The 18762-nt window shown below is 49.9% G+C and overlaps 1 protein-coding gene across 1 annotated transcript in view; it reads left to right on the top strand.

Annotated features, from left to right (window-relative positions):
* Positions 1-17056, top strand: part of ITSN2 (intersectin 2) — a 123130-nt gene extending 106074 nt beyond the window's left edge. Inside the window, exons 30-40 of the mRNA XM_036263503.1 lie at positions 1802-1923; positions 4708-4814; positions 6189-6372; positions 9120-9218; positions 10903-11070; positions 11421-11636; positions 12194-12315; positions 12949-13031; positions 15004-15087; positions 15548-15721; positions 16164-17056. Coding sequence (XP_036119396.1) covers positions 1802-1923; positions 4708-4814; positions 6189-6372; positions 9120-9218; positions 10903-11070; positions 11421-11636; positions 12194-12315; positions 12949-13031; positions 15004-15087; positions 15548-15721; positions 16164-16321 — 1517 coding nt within the window. The 3' untranslated portion in view covers positions 16322-17056. The remainder of the gene's footprint in view (positions 1-1801; positions 1924-4707; positions 4815-6188; positions 6373-9119; positions 9219-10902; positions 11071-11420; positions 11637-12193; positions 12316-12948; positions 13032-15003; positions 15088-15547; positions 15722-16163) is intronic.
* Positions 17057-18762: the final 1706 nt, after the last annotated feature.

Below are 18762 nucleotides of genomic sequence, written 5' to 3'. Positions count from 1 at the left end.
CGTTACCGTGATAAGGCAAGCCCTCTGCTGCTTACTGCTTCGGGATTGTGTCACTTCCCAGTTTGACATTAGGTCAGCTTCCCTGTGCTGTAAATTGAAGCCAAGTGAATTCTACACTCCTCACCCGGATGTGAGGCTGCTCGACTTCCCTGAGTCCCTGCGGGCTGCTCTGTGTCCCAGATCAGCAGTTCTGTGTCCAGTGGGTTAACTGGTCTTGTTGGGGACCTTTGGGTCCTAGGAACTTCAGGTTTCCTAATGTAGCACTTGACTATGAGAAATCTAGAGAAATGTTTTTCAAATAGTTTTTTTTTATTAATTAATTTTCGTTACAGATGTTTCTCCTTTTTCTCCCACTGATTCCCCCTCCCCCTCCCTCCCTGCCCTGCCCCCAGCTTTGTTGTCCATGTCCATTGTTCATGCATACATGCATATAAGTTCTGTGGTTTATCTCTCGCCCACCACCCCCTCTTCTGGGGATTGTCAGTCTGTACCCCACTTCCACATCTCTGGGACTACCCCATTCCTCAGACTGTTATGTTCATTATATTCCACAAATAAGTGAGATCATATGATACTTGTCTTTCTCTGTTTGGCCTGTTTCACTTAGGATGATACTTTCCAGGTCCCTCCATGTAGTCTCAAAGGATAAGAGAGCTTTCTTTCTTACAACCCCATAGTACTCCATTGTATATATGTACCACAGCTTTTTTATTCATTCGTCTACTGATGGACACTTGGGCTGTTTCCAGATCTTAGCTATTGTGAATAGTGCTGCTATGAACATGGGGGAACATATATTCTTGCTGATTGGTGTTTCAGGCTTCTTATTCCTAGAAGTGGGATCACTGGGTCAAATGGAAGTTCAATTTTTAATTTTTTGAGGTAACACCACATTGTTTTCCATAGTGGCTGCACCAGTCTGCATTCCCACCAGCAGTGTACTAGAGTCCCCTTTTCTCCACACCCTCGCCAACACTTGTTTGATGATTTGTTGATGGCGGCCATTCTGACAGGTGTGAGGTGATACCTCATTGTTGTTTTAATTTGCATCTCTCTGATGATTAGTGATGTTGAGCATTTCTTCATATGTCTCTTAGCCATCAAATAGTTTTTAAACAGTGAGTAGTTCACAGTAAAAAACATATTTTACATTCCCATATATGTACTTAACTAAACATTTTCAGAGAAAATGCTTACCAATGCTTGCACATGATAGTTTCTCTTTATTTGCTTACTTTTAAAGTTATTTATTTTTCTAAATGCCTAACCTGCATTTAAGAAAAACAACAACAAAAAACACTAAACTAATATAATGACCTGCTGGTAGCTCATGACCTGTGGTTTGGCAAACACTGGTCTCAAGCATGTGATTCACTTAATCATGTCCATATCCTTGAAAATGTCTTGAGAACTGTAAGACTAGTATAGACTCTTCACAAACTCGGCACAGTTCTGATCTCTCTGAGTACATTTTTTAAACCCTTCTGTCATTACCTGTTTGGAAAGGAAATTGGACCCGTTGCCGTGTTACAGGCTCTGCTGACTCGCTGCGTTGGAGCACAGTGGTCACCGAGCCGCTGTCGCAGGTGCGCGCGTCCACCCAGTCCCGGGGCAGCTGTGCGCGTGTCCGCCCAGTCCCGGGGCAGCTGTGCGCGTGTCCGCCCAGTCCCGGGGCTCTTTGGAAAGCTGTGTAGTTCTCTCAGAGCAGCATTGGGAAACTGAGCGCATCTGCTGACAGATGTCTGTTTTCTGCAAAGAAGACTAAAATAATATTTTGAAACTCTACCCTGGTTTTCCATAGGGTGTGCTGATCTCCAAACCCTGGACACCATGCAGCCGATGGAGAGGAAGAGGCAGGGCTACATCCACGAGCTGATTCAGACTGAGGAGCGGTACGTGGACGATCTGCAGCTCGTCGTGGAGGTGAGGGGCCCCACCGACCAGCTCTAGGAGCGGAGGGAGGAGAGGTGGGGGCCTCGAAGGGAAGGGCGGGTGTCAGCTCAGATGTGTGAATTCTCAAGCAGCGGCAGTTCTCACACTCTCAAATGCTTTCTCGGCCTGTTGGAGAGGGCTTGAAGGTCTAAGCCAACTCTTTTCCCAGATTAGGGCATTCGGAGAGGAGAGAGAGACCAAGAGGGCACTCAAGTGCCTCCCGAAGTGGTGGAGGCCCATCCAGGAAGGAGGGGGCATAGAGTAGGTGGGAAGGCACTGAGGCTAACTGTTCTTCCTCAAGTTTTTGCTTAACTTTATTGACACTGCCGTTTTGACACCTGACATTCTCATCAGCCTTCATGTTTCCAGAGGAATTATTAAGCAGGTGAACATAAATGTTATGTTCACCTAGTTTGGAAAACCAACTAGGACCATATTGTAAAAGATGTTACAATTATCATGTCTACTGTTTCTGTTTGTGCCTCTTGATAGCAGTGACCTCTAAGGTGATAACAGATGTTAGAGTAGTTCTTCAAGATGATTTGTGTTTGAGTAAATAAAGTGAGACTTTATAGTTCTGTTATACTTTCATTTCCATGGCTTTAGTTTAATAAACCACCTGAGGAGAACAGGCCCAACGGGTGCAGCGTATATCTGGCCATGACCTTGATAAGAGCATGGAGCTGAGGCTGCATCCTCCTGCATCGGCCGCCGGGCCTGCCCTTGAGTCCTTCTCCACCTACACCAGGCGGGGGTCTCCAGACAGCCGTACTTGTTCCTCACACCTGTACACTGTAGCACACTTCTTGGTTGCCAAGGTCAGTCTCTCCAAGGCTGAGCCCCTGAGATCAGAGACCGTATCCTTCATCCTGCATCCCTAAAACGTAGCTGGGCCTTTGCAGGCCTTCCCATCAGAACCGGAGGGAGTAGGTGTGTTTGTGTCTGCACTTCTTTGACCAGAAGAATGGCCTATAGATAAGCCCGTCTTTTTTACTAGCCCCTTCAAGTATCAGTCCTGCTGCTGGTCAGACCCAGTCCTGAGGGACTGTAAGTGGGTGCAGAGACACCCCTCTGATACTAGCACAGAGGTGAACAGGGGCCAGGTGACGGCACCTCGGACCAGTCGTTTAACCACCGTGGTTATTCCCACTCTGCCCACCTCACCAGGTGCTCTGAGGGGCAGGAGTCGTTCGGGTCAGGGCACTGTTCATAGGCAAGGCCTCCTCATGGCCATTCCCATGGAGGTGCACAGAGGGCCCGCCACCTTCTCCTCTTCTGCACACCTCCTGTGGCACAAAGCGGGGTAATAGAGTGAACACAGAGTGACGTAAATTAACCTGTGGCTGAGGGCACAGACACCAGGTGCCTCCCTGCGCCTCAGGAGCAACCTCAGAGCAGGTCAGCTGTGCTCCCAGGGCTCGCTCTCCTAGGTACGCCCTGACATCTGCAGTCTGGTTTGGAACTGGAGAGGCTGACAGGTCCAGTTCATAACACTTCTATCTCAGTTCTTTGGCTCCATGTTCGACTCAGTTCAGTAAAGATCCGTTGAAAACCAGTGTGAAGCACTGTGCCAGAGAACAGAGATCAGAGAGAATGTCCCTGCCTCTGGGAGTTTACGGTCACATGGACAGACACAGTTACAGAACAGTTCGGTGGGGTTTGGGAGAGGGGTGAACTCAGGTGCTTTGGGGGCTGAGAGGAAGGGGACCACCCCCTGGCCAGGAAGGAGAGGCCAAGAAGGACTTTACCACTTAAGCTTCGGCTGAGCCTGCAGGACAAGGACAATTTTCTGTGCCAGGAAGAGGAAATAGAAGTGTGAAGGCGGGGGCAGAGGGGATCCGGGTCCTGCAAGTAGCCCAGTGCGGCTGGAGTGTCGAGTGCGTGAGGGCCAGGCTGGGGGCAGATCTCTGGGGGCAGATCTCGCAGCCTTGTGCACCTCGAGAAGGAGTTTCCTTCTCACCCTGGGGCCAGTGAAGGGTTTTAGTCGAGTGCCCTGTCATTTGTATTCTGGAGAGATCAGACATGAGACGCGCTGCCTGAGATAACTTCACTGTTTCCTTAGCCATTCCCTAGTTGTTTGGTGGGAATGTGGACTTGGCATCTAAAAGAGTTGAGTTTTAGTTGTAGTTCTTCATATTCTAGGTTTGTGACCTTGAGCAAATTGCTCTACGGCCTTTATTTCTTCATGAGTCAGTCAGAAAGAATAATGCCCGATTCAGCTTGACCTATATCATCTATGAAGTTAATTGAGAATCCCGCAATTGTGTGTGTGTGTGTATGTGTGTGTGTGTGTGTGTGTGTGTGTACATATTAGCACTTTGTAAATCCATTCAGTGCTTGGCAGTCAGTCTGGGGATGGCCTAAGTTTTCCCTGTTTATTTTGCTGAACTTCTCACAAACTGCTGCCGGTACCCTGCGGTGCTCACCTGACGACAGCTGCCTCTGCCCAGTCCTGCAGGCTCTTACAGTGTGGGTGCTCTTACAGTGTGGGTGCTCTGAGCCCGGTTCCCCTTTCACCTTCGTCACAGCCAGGAGGTAGTATGGGAATCTCCTCTTCTTGGTGAGACTACCGGATCCAGGGGTAGAGTCAACTTTGATAGGCGCCCGAACAGCAGCAAGTAGGGAGAGCATTCCATTTAAAAGTTAGCGACCATCAATATGTTCATATAAAAATCCGTAATCTTATTATTTTCAGCGTATGAAGGTATTGTTTGATCTTGACCACGTAGACTGTATATTTACACTTAAGCTAAATTTTTTGTGTTTTGAATTTAGGTTTTTCAGAAACGGATGATGGAGTCAGGCTCCCTCACTGAAGGAGAAATGGCTTTGATCTTTGTTAACTGGAAGGAGCTCATCATGTCTAACACGAAGCTGCTGAAGTGAGTGGAGAGCCTGGTGACCACCCGCCCCAGGCCTGACACTTTCACACGTGACTCTCCACAGGGCTCCTTAGAAAGGAACCTTCGCCTGTTCTCCGCTCCTGTGGGCTTTTCCTTTTGTTATCGTGGGATGAGTGGCCTGTAACTTTAAATACCTAATTATTGAAGTAAAGAAATACAGTGATACCTCGGTTCTCGAACGCCTCGGTTTTCGACCAAATCGGTATTCGACCAGGAGATTCGAGAAACTTTTGTCTCGGAATCCGAACAAATATTTGGAACTCGAACTTCCGAGATGAGCCGAGTTGAGCCGAATGGCGTTCATTCGGCCCAGCGCGCCTTGCTTGCGGCATCAGTGTGAGTGCAGAGAGAGAGTCACGCTTTCCTATTGGGTTTCATTGCTTCGGTTCTCAAACAATTCGGTTCTCGACCGTCCTCCTGGAACGAATTATGTTCGAGAACCGAGGTATCACTGTATAAAAATACTTCGATTAAACAAAGAAATTAAATCATTAAGCACACACTATATCAACATATGCTTGATGCTGTACTTGGTGGAGTCAGAGAGAAGAGATATCCTGGTGCAGACATAACTGGCCAGTCAGGCAGTGTCCTCAGCCCCGAGTAAATTCCACTCCTCGGGTGGTGTTCCAGCCCCTGTGCCCGTGAGGACAGGCTCCTGGGAGGGCATCTGCAGCCCCGGCTCTGGCTGCCGCCTTCCTCTCCGGGCTCAGCAGCCGACCTAGGAGAGACTCCCTCCACCTCCACACCTGGCCTCTGTGGGCTTCTGCTCCCTTTTCCCCTGTACAGTGTGGAAATTTTCTCCCTTCTTGGTTCAGCTGAGGACAAGTTAGAATTTGTCAAAAGAAATGTTGCTAAGAAACTAAGGCGAGACTAAAACAATTCCAAAGGTGTAGAAATGAACCAGAAGAAACACCCAAGTGTATCGGCTACATTTTCTTTTTCCTACTTATTGCCAGATAGAGTGGGAGGGAGGGAGAAAGAGAGACAGAGAGAAACATTACTGTGAGAGAGCCACATCAACTGGTTGCCTCCCACATGACCAGGGCCGGGGACAAACTGCAACCGAGGTACATGCCCTTGACTAGAATCAAGCCCTCGACTATTGGTCCGCTGGTTGACACTCTAACTGCTGAGCCAAGCTGGCCAGGGCTCGACTACATTTCTTTCTTTGCTAACATTTCACCCAGGTTGCCTTGGCCAGCAGAGCTTTATGGCCAAGCTGCCCCCTCCCTCTCCTGACTGTCCCCTCTGGGTGCCAGTGTTTTACAGAATCCACTGGTTATCACTGCGCTCAGGCCCCCACAGGACCTTCACTTAGAAACAGAAAGTGAGAGTGTGTGTTGGTTGCAGGGCCTTGCGAGTGCGGAAGAAGACGGGGGGCGAGAAGATGCCGGTGCAGATGATCGGGGACATCCTGGCGGCCGAGCTGTCTCACATGCAGGCCTACATCCGGTTCTGCAGCTGCCAGCTCAACGGGGCAGCTCTGTTACAGCAGAAGACAGATGAAGACACCGACTTCAAAGAATTTCTAAAGGTAACGCCATTCTGGGGTCGTAGGCAGGCCAGCCCTGTTCTGAGCCTGGAGGCGGAGGCATAGTGGGGACCGCAGTCACGAACCCGTATCCCCATCAGTTCCAAAGGAAATACAAATATGGCAAAGAATTTCCTGATTGCTTTGTGTTGCCTTTCGTGTTGAGTTGATTTTTCTTGGCACTGGGACCATGATTTTGCCCATGTTAATATAGAAGAGTGTTTTTTAAGCCTATTTACATAAATCAGCTACTTTATACAACTCCCCAAAAAACATCCAGAATGTCACTTTCTTAATTTTGTAAATCGTATTTATTGCATACCCATCTTATTCCAGAAAGAATTTAAAATAGCTTACTTACATGTATAACATGTAACAAGATAAAATAAAACTTAAGCCCTGGCCGGTTTGGCTCAGCGGTTAGAGCGTCCACCTGCGGTCCGGAGAGACCGGGGTTCGGTTCCCGCTAAGGGCATGTACCTCGGTTGCAGTTTGTCCCCGGCCCTGGTTGGTCGTGCGGGTGGCAGCCACTCGATGTGTCCCTTTCACATCGATGTTTCCCTCTCTCTCTCTTCTTCTCTCTCCCTCCCACTCTGTACAAAAAACGGATGAGGATTAAAAAAAAAAAATTAAAACTTAAAATGAGTGGATGAATAAGGAAATGTGGACAGAAGGCAGTGAAAGCAGGAAAAAAAATCCTGCAGCAGGAATTAGGATGTACATAAAATGCGTGTCTCTGATCCTGTACGTATGCTAGCAGTGTACACACAAGTCCTCAGCCCTTCCACGGATTGGTTCCGTGATGCTGCGGCCATGGTTAACAAGCAGTGGGTGAGGGGCAACGCTCCCTGTGCTCAGAGGCAGCACCGTGTGGAACACGGGAGGGGGCGCCCTTGTAAGGATGCAACAGTGAGCTTCCTGCGACTCAGTGGTAAAACAGACTGCTGAGTTTTGAGAAGTCATTTCCATTGATGTTCAGTAATAGAAATGTATTATAATGGTGTGGGAAATGAAAGGAAAAATCTGTTTTTTTGCTTTTTTTACATTTCTTGGTTTTTTTGAGTTCACGAAGTACTACCTATTGGATCTGTTACATAGTCACAACCATACCGTATGGAGGAGGGTCTAATGTTAATAAGATTAAAAATTTTTTCAAATAGCGATAACATTAGCAATGTAAATAGGATATTGGTGTCATCACAAATATTAAAGTAGTAAAAATAAATAAAAATAGTTTATAGTCTCATATTGAATTGCATAATATTGATCACATTATAAAGCGAAATGTGACCATGAGCTGTGGTCTAAAATGTTACTTTTTATTTTTATTTTATTTTATCTGTTTAAATGTTTGTATTGATTTTTTTAGAGAGGAAGGGAGAGAGAGACAGACACTTTGATGTGAGAGGGAAACATTAATCAGCTGCCTCCTGCACGCCCCCTACTGGGGATCAAGCCTGCAACCTGAGCATGTGCCCTGACCAGGAATTGAACCAGGACCTCTCAGTTCATGGGACTATGCTCAATTCACTGAGTCATGCCAGCTAGGCTAAAATGTTACTTTTTGAAAAAGAGTCAGAAAATATAGAAATAAAAATCATGAAGATGCTTGTTCTAGCAACATTTATAGATATATCCAAAAATAAAAGGAGGGAGCAATTTTAATATCCCAGAGTGGGAAATGATTAGATAAAGTATAGTAAATGTATTTTCAGTTATTATGATCATCCCAGAGTTGTAGCTGCTCTATTCAGGCTAGTACCAATATCAGGAGGGGAAGCATGAGATGTGGTCGTGGCCTCCTGGAGTTAACAGGCTGGGGCGTGGGGCATGGAGGCACCTCAGACGTGATACCTCTACCTGTGTTAACCCAGTCCAGATGTGGTGTTCTGATAGAGGTAGCCATGAGTTATTTTGGGGGCTCAAGAAGTATCCCTGAAAAGGGAAGGAAGGCGTCAAGGAAGGGGAGAGCCTGGACAAGACAAGGCATAATCTGAGTTTTCAGAGATGAGTATGAATTAGCCAAAGAGCAGAAGAAAGAAGGGCCAGAACTAGCAAAGTTTAGTGCATTCATTACCTGACATATAGTAGGTGCTCAATAAATGATAGCACTTGTTAGTAATAAAGTAGGGACAATGGGCAGGCAGGGGTGGGGGCAATCAAGACCTACTTAGAAGAAAGAGAGATGGGTGTCAATGGTGACTCCTAGGTGTGGGGGAAGGAGGGTGATGGCCAAATGGTGCTACCAGCTCCGACAGGCATAGAGGTAGACAGGAAGGCTTTTATGAGAGGAGACGAGGACTTCATGTTGGGGTGTTTCTTTGGGACATCCAGGTGAGAAGAGGAGTAAAGTGGCCAGTGCAGAGCTCTGGAGAGGGTCTGAGTTACAGACTTGGGGACTCAGCTGCAGGGGATCTGGGGCCGCACCTACAGTTACGAGTGGGTGCAGGAGAAGGAAGAAGTGGAGAGGACTGAGGTCAGTGGACTGGGAGGACAGCCAAGGGAGAGAGGGTTCTGGAGGCAAAGGAAAGGGTGATTATGGTCACACAGGCTGTCAGATGCCTGTAAGAGAACTGAGAAGCATCGCTGGGTTTGGCAAATGAGGAGAGCTGTTCCTACTGCTAATCTGAATTATGAATCCTGGGTTTTTAAAAGAAATTAGAAATCTGAAAGGTCAGGGGTACAGTCAGTGTTTCCTTTGTTTACGTTGGGGCGGTGACTTCCTCAAGAGCCTGTCAATTATTTTGCAGAAGCTGGCATCTGACCCTCGATGTAAAGGCATGCCCCTTTCCAGCTTCCTGCTGAAGCCCATGCAGAGGATCACCCGCTACCCTCTCCTCATCAGAAGTGTGAGTGACCCTCTGGGACAGAGAAGCAGGACCCTTCAAGGTCCAAAGAGGCTGACAGTCAGGGAGCATCTGAGTACACCAGCCACCCCTGTCCCGTGGTCTGACTCCACTGTGATGGACCAGGCACCCAGTGTGTGTGTGAGTGTGTGTGTGTGTGTGTGTGTGTGCTCGCTCATTAGCATGCAATACAATCTGAAGGCAGAATCCCTGGAAGTGAGCAAATAAGAGAAGCATGCGATGTCACTTGGGTAACCCGACCTTCCCTTCTCGGGAAACGCCCCGCCTCTCAGAGGCAGCAGTGTGTCTGGGCCCTCTGGGTCCAGGTGTGAAGCCTGTCTTGAGCCTGGACAGAGTCCACCATTTGCACAACCTTGGGCTCCAGTCCTTCTGCTGAAACCTAAATTTGTTTACTAATGAACACCTTTACCTGGGTGTCCCGGGCATGTCCAACTCAGCATGTCCTAAACAGAGCTGTCATCGTCCCTTTACTGTATCTTGCTGACTCAGCAGTCCTAAAATTCCATCCATCTTTTTGACATAAGCAATGTGGCCTCTTAAGTCAATATAACGGCTAAGGCGAAGGCAGACTTGACAAAGGATTATTCCACAAACAGTCACTGATGTAATATTAATCATCTTACAAAGAAAAGCAGTAGAAATACTACGACTGCTCCGTTGATTGATTATCCCTTGACCGTTGCTCGCTCTGTGAGCCATGTGAACTCACTCGCTGTGGGCCTCATGTTCCAGAGCTCAAGTTACAGCTGTGACAGCAGACTGACTCAGTCCCCATTAGTCCACATGGTCCCTGACCTGAAGTATTTTGGGTCCATTGTGTTTCAAATTCAGAGTGTAATTCAGACACTGTGTGACATCCCAAAAAGCCTGAGCAACACCGATAGCCAAACACATTAATATTCCTACAGTGACTGTGAATAATCACTGTAAGTAGAATAAATAAATGCATCTCTTCAGCTGAGGTCAGGTTTTGCCACCAATGAGTATTGAAAGAAAGCCTTTGGGCTTCAGGGCTTTTCTGCCTTTGGAATTAGGGAAAAGAACGTTGGACCCACGTGACTGGAGAGTCCACAGGAGCTGTCTGCTGAGGGCCCGCGTGTTCGCGAGGGGCCACGCTCAGCTGTGTCCTGACCGCTGTTCTTTCACATTGTACTTCAGTTTTACATCACTCCAGGGTGAACTGAATGTGTTTTCCTACTTGCTGACCACATGTTGTATTGTATTCTTCCTGCAACAAGGGATTCATTGTTTTCATCAGATTTTTCAAAAGATTCAGTGACCCCAAAAATGTCACGAACAGTTGCTATGCAGCAAACGCACGCATGTTTCAGTTTACACTAGGCTCACCCTGAAGCACGTGGCTTCAGTTGCTAGGGGCAGTAGGGAGGCGCCCTTTAACCTACGCCTATTACCAAGCTGGACAGCCGGCAGAGACCCACAGACTCAGGGCACGTGATCCATGTAGCACTTGGCACACGCTCTTGTAACTGTGTCCTGTCCCCCTGAGAACTCGTGGGACCATGAGCTTCTCAAGGGCAAATGATTGATTAGCTCACCGTTGAGTTTCCGGTGCCCAGCAGAGCCCCCAGCACATCTCGCAGCCTTAGGACGCTGGGGGGTGGGGGGAGGCACAGTGCATCCCACGTGACCAGCCACTCTTTTCCAGATTTTGGAGAACACCCCAGAGAGTCACGTGGACCATTCCTCCTTAAAGCTGGCCCTCGAGCGGGCCGAGGAGCTCTGCTCTCAGGTTAACGAGGGCGTCCGGGAGAAGGAAAATTCAGACCGGCTGGAGTGGATCCAGGCGCATGTCCAGTGCGAAGGTCTCGCGGAGGTGAGCCTGTGATGCTCTGGGTGGGGCCCTGGGGCAGGCCTTCCCCTGGTGGGGGCAGCTCAGCCCAGGTGGCTCACTTCCCAACCCCTCTCCGGCTGCCATCCCCCTTTCTCGTGAAGGGAAATGTGAGGTGTGTGCTTGAGGTCTTGCGTTCAGCTGACACCGTTGCTCTGCGGTGTGAGGAATGTTCTCACTGCTCCAGGTGAGCTCTGGAAAAGAACCCGTGTGAGGGCGAGCGATCACATCCACGCTCCCAGCCAGCAAACCCCAGGACCCGCAGGCCCAGGGCCTCCTGAGGGATGCCGCGGGTTCGTGCCGGGACTTCCACGCTGGCGGTTTCCTTCTTTCAGCAACTGATCTTCAATTCCCTCACCAACTGCCTGGGGCCCCGGAAGCTGCTGCACAGTGGGAAACTGTTCAAGGCCAAGAGCAACAAGGAGCTGCACGGCTTCCTCTTCAACGACTTCCTGCTGCTCACCCACATGGTCAAGCAGTTCGCCGTTTCCTCGGGCTCTGAGAAGCTCTTCAGCTCCAAGTCCAACGCGCAGTTCAAAATGTATAAGATGGTGAGCGGCCCGGTCCTGCAGCGGTGTCCGGGGCAGTGAGGGTCTCCTCTGCCTGAAGGACTCCTCCCGCCTGAGCCCGGCCTGTGCTCATGGGGCCCTGCCCCTGTCTCCAGAGGGCTCGGGCTTCCTTTGTCACTTCCCAGGGAGGGGCCCCAGTGTGGCTGGGCCTTCACTGCCCCTGTGACAGCCGCCAGGGGACTCCAGCTTTGGAGTGCGGCTTCCGCCCTGGCAGGCATGGCACTGACCCCACCGCGTGCACATCCAGCATCGGTCTCTGTGACACTGAGCCGAGGTAGACCAGACGCCCGTGTGCGGAGGGCCTGCCACCTGAGCACCATGGCCACTCGGCTCCTGTCCTCTGCCATCACTGATCTACCCCACATGTTTACTTTCACAAAGTGGAGACAGCTTCTTTTTCCCCAAATAAAAGACTCCAGAAGCTAGACCCCTCTCTCCTCCTCCACAGGGCTGGTCAGAACACACTGAACTCTCTGGATGTAGGCAGGTCCGGTGCCCTGGCCTGTCTCACGGCTGTGTTTTGGCTCTAATTCTTTCAGCCCATTTTCCTGAATGAAGTCCTGGTGAAACTGCCCACAGACCCTTCCAGCGACGAGCCTGTCTTCCACATTTCTCACATTGACCGGGTCTACACCCTCCGAACAGACAACATTAACGAGAGGTCAGTCCTGGCCGCGTGTGACCTGCTTTGAAGTCTAGGAGAAAGGCACGCACCTCCCTCTACCATAAAACCATCCCCAGCCCTTGCTCAAGTCCTAACTGTATGCTCAGCTCTTACAACCAGCCCCCCGCCCCGCGCCGAGTTTCAGTGCTGGGTTGTTGCGCTGCTTCCTGACACAGGGGCTTCCCACAGGGCAGGTCCGCACTGCACTCGCTACTGAAACCCCTCGGGCCACAGCCCATGCTCCCCTGGTCTCCAGAGGCCCTCCCTGCGCCCCAGACAGGACCAGCCAGCCGGCTGCCTCCTGTGCCTTCCCCCTGGGTGTTCACCGCCTTCCCGCCTCTTCCCCTGGCCAGCAGGCGTCCTCCAGTCGCAGCTCAGGCGGCACCCCTGTGGTGGCAAACGGGGCTTCTCTGCGCACAGCCCGGGTGCAGGGAGACCGGTCACCCTGCTGAACTGCCACTGACGTGGTGAACGACCTTTGAGTTGAGAGAGCATTTAGTCTGGGACTGGAAACGTGTTTAAGCCGAGGTTAGCCAGGGAGAGGAGAGTGAGCGCAGAGCTTCGGGCTCCTGGTGGGACCTGAGGTGCGTGGGAAAGCTGCCCAACGGCGGTGCTCTGCTGCTCCTGCAGGACGGCCTGGGTGCAGAAGATCAAGGCTGCGTCTGAGCAGTACATCGACACGGAGAAGAAGAAGCGCGAGAAGGCCTATCAAGGTAGTTGGCCATGCCCTGGGCCCTTGGAACCAGCCCCCCGGGGGCCTGGGCAGCAGGGTGGGGTGAGTCTTGCCTCAGGACACAGGCTCTGCTGCTGCAGTGGGAGTTAGATGGGAAGTGAAAGACCGACTTGCTGCGGGATCAGACAGCAGAGCTCAGCTGCTGCTGCCCCCCTGCCCCCAGAGGTGTTCCAGGCCTCCCTGAGCCCTCCCCCACTGTCCCCACTACACACCCCTCTCCTCTCGTCAGGTGCCGAGTCCCATAGTTCTCTCCATTGTCTCTTTCCCTTCGTCCTTTCCTTTCCCAGTGGCACAGCCTTGTTAAGACCCTGCAACCCCCACCCAGGCTACAGCGCCAGGACCCCCATGGCCCCATCACTCATCCCCTTCGTTTCTGGAACAGTCTTTCTACAGGGCTGCTCTCAGTATCCGATCCCTCCTCCAGCATCTTCCCTGTTGCTGCCCAAATGAAGGTCGACGTTCTTACCCTAAACTCAGGGCCCATCGTTGTCTAACTGAACAACTTGCCTCTGAAGCCCTGTCCCTCCGCCTCCAGCTCCAGGCCTCCCTTTCCTGTCCGGTCCCCATGTGCTCCTGGCTGCTGTGGTTGCAGTTCTGTATGTGTTTTTTTATTCAGGTTCCCCTATTTTGTTATATCCTCCTGAAAGGTATGTGTAGCTTGGCTTTCACTAACTGAATCTTATTCGAATGGTATTGTAAAGGCTTGCAATTGGAAAATCAATGATGGAATCATTTATAAAGCGTACAGTGATTTCTTAATTGGTCAAAGATGTAAATCAAAGTTTTTCCATGTTTCTTTTGCTTGACATCAATATATCTGTACATGTGCATTGTCCACGTGTTTAACTCTTAGACATCTATTGATTACTTACTGTGTGCCAGGCCTCATGCTAGTCTCAGCCAGGCCTACAACATTGACTGGGGCCCAGCCCTGCCCACCCTGGCAGGTGAGCACTGGTGACAGGTAGGCCCCTTCTCATAGAAAGGTTCTACTTGCCCTGAGCTTTGAAACATCAGTAGTTCACCAAGCAGCCTTTTTGCTAGTTTTTAAACCCCTGAGGGCAAAACCTGCTTAACTAACTTCATATTTACCAAGATAGTCTTGAGTTCACTGACTCATTTCTCTCCATATTAAAAGCGTTTTTGAGTACCTCCTTACATAGAATCAAGTCTTTAGTGAAACTGCTTTGTAAGCTGAAGTGTTTACATATAGCTGGAATTACAGTCATTGCTTAAGAAAATAGACTTTGACATCGATGTTCCAGTTTTGACCCTGCCTTTAGAAGCTGTGCCTTGAGCGTGCTTCAGTCCTTGCTAAGCCTGTGTTCTCGTGTGGGGATGACAGTTATAAAGAGCTGCCCCACTATAGGGTAACCATGCAGTTAAAATAACTTATGCAAAGGTCTAGCACATGCCTAACACAAAGTAAGTATCCAATAAATGTTAGTATCAAAAAGTGCTGAACAAATATAATGTATTATAATTATAAATATAATGTATTATAATTTTATTAATGTTACTATTTGCTAGGTAGTTGAGGGGGTAATACAAAGTGAATAAATAGTCTGTGCTCTACAATGGCTCCTCCTAGCAGGGGAGACAGACATACACATAGAACTTCAGGCCCAGCAGACTGGGGGTGCTCAGAAGCCCAGGATGATACATGCACAGAGAAGGGAAGGGGTCTGGGAGGTGAGGTGTGAGATTGGACCTGCAACTTGAAGGATGAGCTGGATGCTGACGGGCAGTCAGCAGGCAACACCGCCTGGGCAAAGGCACAGAGCAGCCAGATGCTGGTCTGCTGGGCCCACTGCAGTGGCAGGTGAGGCTGGGCATCGGTCAGGTGAGTTGGAAAGACCGACTATGAGTATGAACAGCTCAGCATCATCACGACACTTGCTGTCTACATTCTCAGAGAAGAAATTAATGTGATTCGTCTTCCTGTTTCTTAGCTCGCTCTCAAAAGACTTCAGGCATCGGGCGTCTGATGGTGCATGTCATTGAAGCTACAGAATTAAAAGCCTGTAAACCAAATGGTAAGTGTTTCTTTCATTCAACAGATGTGGTAACGACCCCACTCTTTGCTGATGGCTCTTCTGAGCACTGAATAATGGGAAGCTTTAAAAAAATCTTGTTTCCAATGCCACTAAAATAGTTATTGGACCAATATTATTATCTCTGTCTTCCCACTAAGCACCAGGGCCTCCTCCCTCCGTGCTTCTGAGTGGAGACAGCTTGAAGCAAGTGGCACTGAGACTTGCCCAGGCCTGTGGGGAGCAGTCGGGGCCTTGGAGCCCACACGGTCACTCCCTCCCGGGTGATGGCGCTGTCAGCCCTGGGGACATGGAGACCACAGGCAGATGGGGGCCCTCGGGCAGCAACCCCTGCTGCCCAGTCTGTAGAGAAGCGTCAGTTTGGATCCTGCTTCTGCTGGAGGAAGGCCCGCTGTCTCTCCTCTGACCTGCACGTGCCTGTGTCCTCATTTGTTTTGTTCAGGAAAGAGCAATCCGTACTGCGAAGTCAGCATGGGCTCCCAGAGCTTCACCACCAGAACCCTCCAGGACACGCTGAGTCCCAAGTGGAACTTTAACTGCCAGTTCTTCATTAAGGATCTCTACCAAGATGTGCTGTGTCTCACCATGTTCGACAGAGACCAGTTTTCACCAGATGGTAAAGTATGACTCGTCCAGCACTCTGGACTCTCGGGCTAGACCCAGGGGGCCCAGCCTCATCCTCACCACAACACCTGAGGGAAATGACACAGCTCCCCTCGGCAGCTGGTGGGACACCTCCTCGGGGAAGGGGCAGCTGTAGGTGTGTTTCAGTCTCTGACCCCAGTCACTCCCCACACAGATCCTAGAAACACTGTGCTCCTGGCGCCTGCTGAGGGAGACGTTTATTCCCTGGCCAGAGACAAGGGTCGCATGTAGGCCGTTTCCCTTGCTCCCATCTGTCGTCTTGCTTGCCTCCACCACAGTCCAGACAGCCCTTAACCAGAGGAAGTTACTCGTTCTGGACTTGGAAGTTATATAAATCTTATTTCAGACACAACCCCTGTGGTAGTTTTTTAACAGTTTTATAAAGACTTCTGACTCTCACATTTATTCACCAGATTTCCTGGGTCGTACTGAAATTCCAGTGGCGAAAATTCGAACAGAACAAGAAAGCAAAGGCCCTACCACCCGCCGACTCCTGCTGCATGAGGTCCCTACCGGGGAGGTCTGGGTCCGCTTTGACCTACAACTTTTTGAGCAAAAAACTCTTCTGTAGGGGCCTTGGGCATCGGCCACTGGGCTGAGGCTGGAGACGACGGAGGTGCTGCCCCGGGCCGCAGGAGCGCCACTCCGCTTCCTCCATCACAGGCTGCGCACGCTGGGGCCTCTAGTTTGTTGCACACTAAACCGCTCGCAATCTATGCAAACACCCTTCCTAGAAATACACCAAATCCCATAGCACAGTGCCTTGCGTTAGTGCTCACGTGTTCAGCTGTGTTTAGATGCCAAGGTTTCCATTTTCAGGGCTATAAAAAGTATTACGTGGAACTGAGGCATCGGACCACCAGACGTTACCACTTGGTTGAACGTGTCCACTGTGGGTGGTTTTGGTGACGCTGGAACCATTCCACGCCCTGTGACCTCCGCTGGGTCACAGCCACTCAGGAGGAGAAGGACTGGGGAGAAGTGCTATGGCCTCAGCGCAGGAACAGCCTGACACCGAAATCGTGTCTCCTCATGCACTGAACACACACCCGAAACTTGATCGTTGTTCCTGATTAGATTTAATCACTCTCCGCTGAGACAGTGTAGTCTGAAATCTAAGGGGGAAGCTTGATTTACTTTAAATACTGTGAACTCTAATAATGTGGAAAATATTTTTCAACTTTAATTTTCTGAAGTATAAATTATTTATGTAAATTCCTTGTTTTTGCATATTTCATAGGACATGCATCTTTAAGCTTTATCATTGCCAATATGTACAGAAAGAGAATAAAAGTATAAGTTTATGAAAGTAACTTCTCCAGAGCTTGACTGACTGACTGCCTACGGGAAAGGCTACTTATCCAGGAACCAAATTTCCTTTCGCGACACTGGGAGAAGCCAAGGCCGGGGCGGGGGGAGAGAGCGCTCGGGAGGCGCCGGACTCTGCCGCTCACCTGCTCTCTGACCCACTGTTTGGGCTCGGGCTCTCTGATGCTGGACTGGAGGGGAGGGATGGTTTTTGATGTCGCCTCTGCCCAAGGAAAACCAGGTTCCGCTGTCCTACCCTCTAGGCCCCACTAGGACTTCCTGGACCTAGAGGTTGACTCAACAGAAGCCAGAGGGGGATGTGCAGAACCAGAACCAGCAACTGGGTAATCACACTCGAGATGAATTTTCACACTTTCTAAAGACTGCCGGGGAGAAGCATGTGGGTGTGGATTTGAAGGGCACCTGACCAATGGAACCACACCTTAAATTAGGGGAAGACCAAGTGAACTGAGATGGGCACTCAGTAGGGTAGCTTTTATTTTTGTTGTATCTTTCAGGCAGTGTTTCTTAGCCTCTGAGAAAAGTGCATTTTCAATAACTGTCAATACATGGTGTTGTGGGGGCTTAATGATCACACAGGCACTGAACTCAAAAAGTAACTAAGTTTACTGCGGAGGCTTTTAGATACAGAACAGTCCCCAGGTGCCGTCCTTGATCCTCACCCTGACGACTCCTGCTGGCAGATGGCTTCCTCCAAAGCAGCCTTACTTTGTGTCTTCACCCATCAAGCATCGTGTGTGCTCCTTGGTTGCTGAAACCTCCTGAAGGCTGACAGAAGAGAAGAGGTGATACAGAGATGAAGGGCTCGCAAGGCAGAGCGAGTTCCTGGGCTAAGCTGAGCCGATCCCTGGCGCCAGTCCTCCCGGCCCGGCGAGGGACTCATCTGGCAGGCGGGGTTTCCACCCAACCCTGCCTCCGCCCCCTCACTAGCTGGACTCAGAACCACGCAGAGATTTGTGTGTGATGATCTGAGGGGCCCCTGTGGTCCTGCTTCCAGATGTCAGTGTCTGCAGTGCCCATTGACACAGGATTGTTGTGATTTAGAAAATACTAGATTTTTTTCTTCCCTTGTCTTTTCAAGGCTCTAAATCTCTATTCCTCACCTTCACTGACAGCTGACCTCACTTCATTCAGAAAATGAAGTAAACGGAAGTAAACAATCTTCATTCACAAAAGTCACCAAGCCAGCGCCATCTGTATCCATGTACTGTGGTTGCCTTCCTCTTACAATGGATGGTTGTCCTGCCCTTCTCTGAGTCCTTAACCCCACCTCTTCACACATAAAGGGGCAAGGAGAGTGGGGGACAGATGAGAGGGGCAGTTGTAAGCAGAGAAGCTTTCTCTGAAGGGATGATACTTGTGCAGAGGGCTGACTGAGCTGAGGGCATGAGACATGGAGAATCTAGGGAAGCATGTTCCAGGCAGAGGGACTGGCAGAGGCAAAAGCCTGAGATAGGAGTGAGGTCGATGTGCTCAGAAAACAAGACAGCAGGGGAAGCTGGAGCACAGTGAGTGAGGCGAGAAAGGCAGGAGATAAGGATGGAGAAGATGGGTGCCCCAGTTGTGGAAGGGCTTAAAGGCCGTGATAAGGGGTTACAATAAAATTCAAAGTGTGTGAGGAAGCCATTAGAAGGTTTTGAGTAGGACAGAAATCTGATCTCACTAATATTTTTGAAAGAATAT

The sequence above is a fragment of the Molossus molossus genome, unplaced genomic scaffold (assembly GCF_014108415.1).
Source record: "Molossus molossus isolate mMolMol1 unplaced genomic scaffold, mMolMol1.p scaffold_m16_p_15, whole genome shotgun sequence".
Taxonomy (NCBI): Eukaryota; Metazoa; Chordata; class Mammalia; order Chiroptera; family Molossidae; genus Molossus; species Molossus molossus.
Note: the sequence above shows the minus strand (reverse complement) of the source record. Positions and strands in the feature narration are given on the sequence as shown.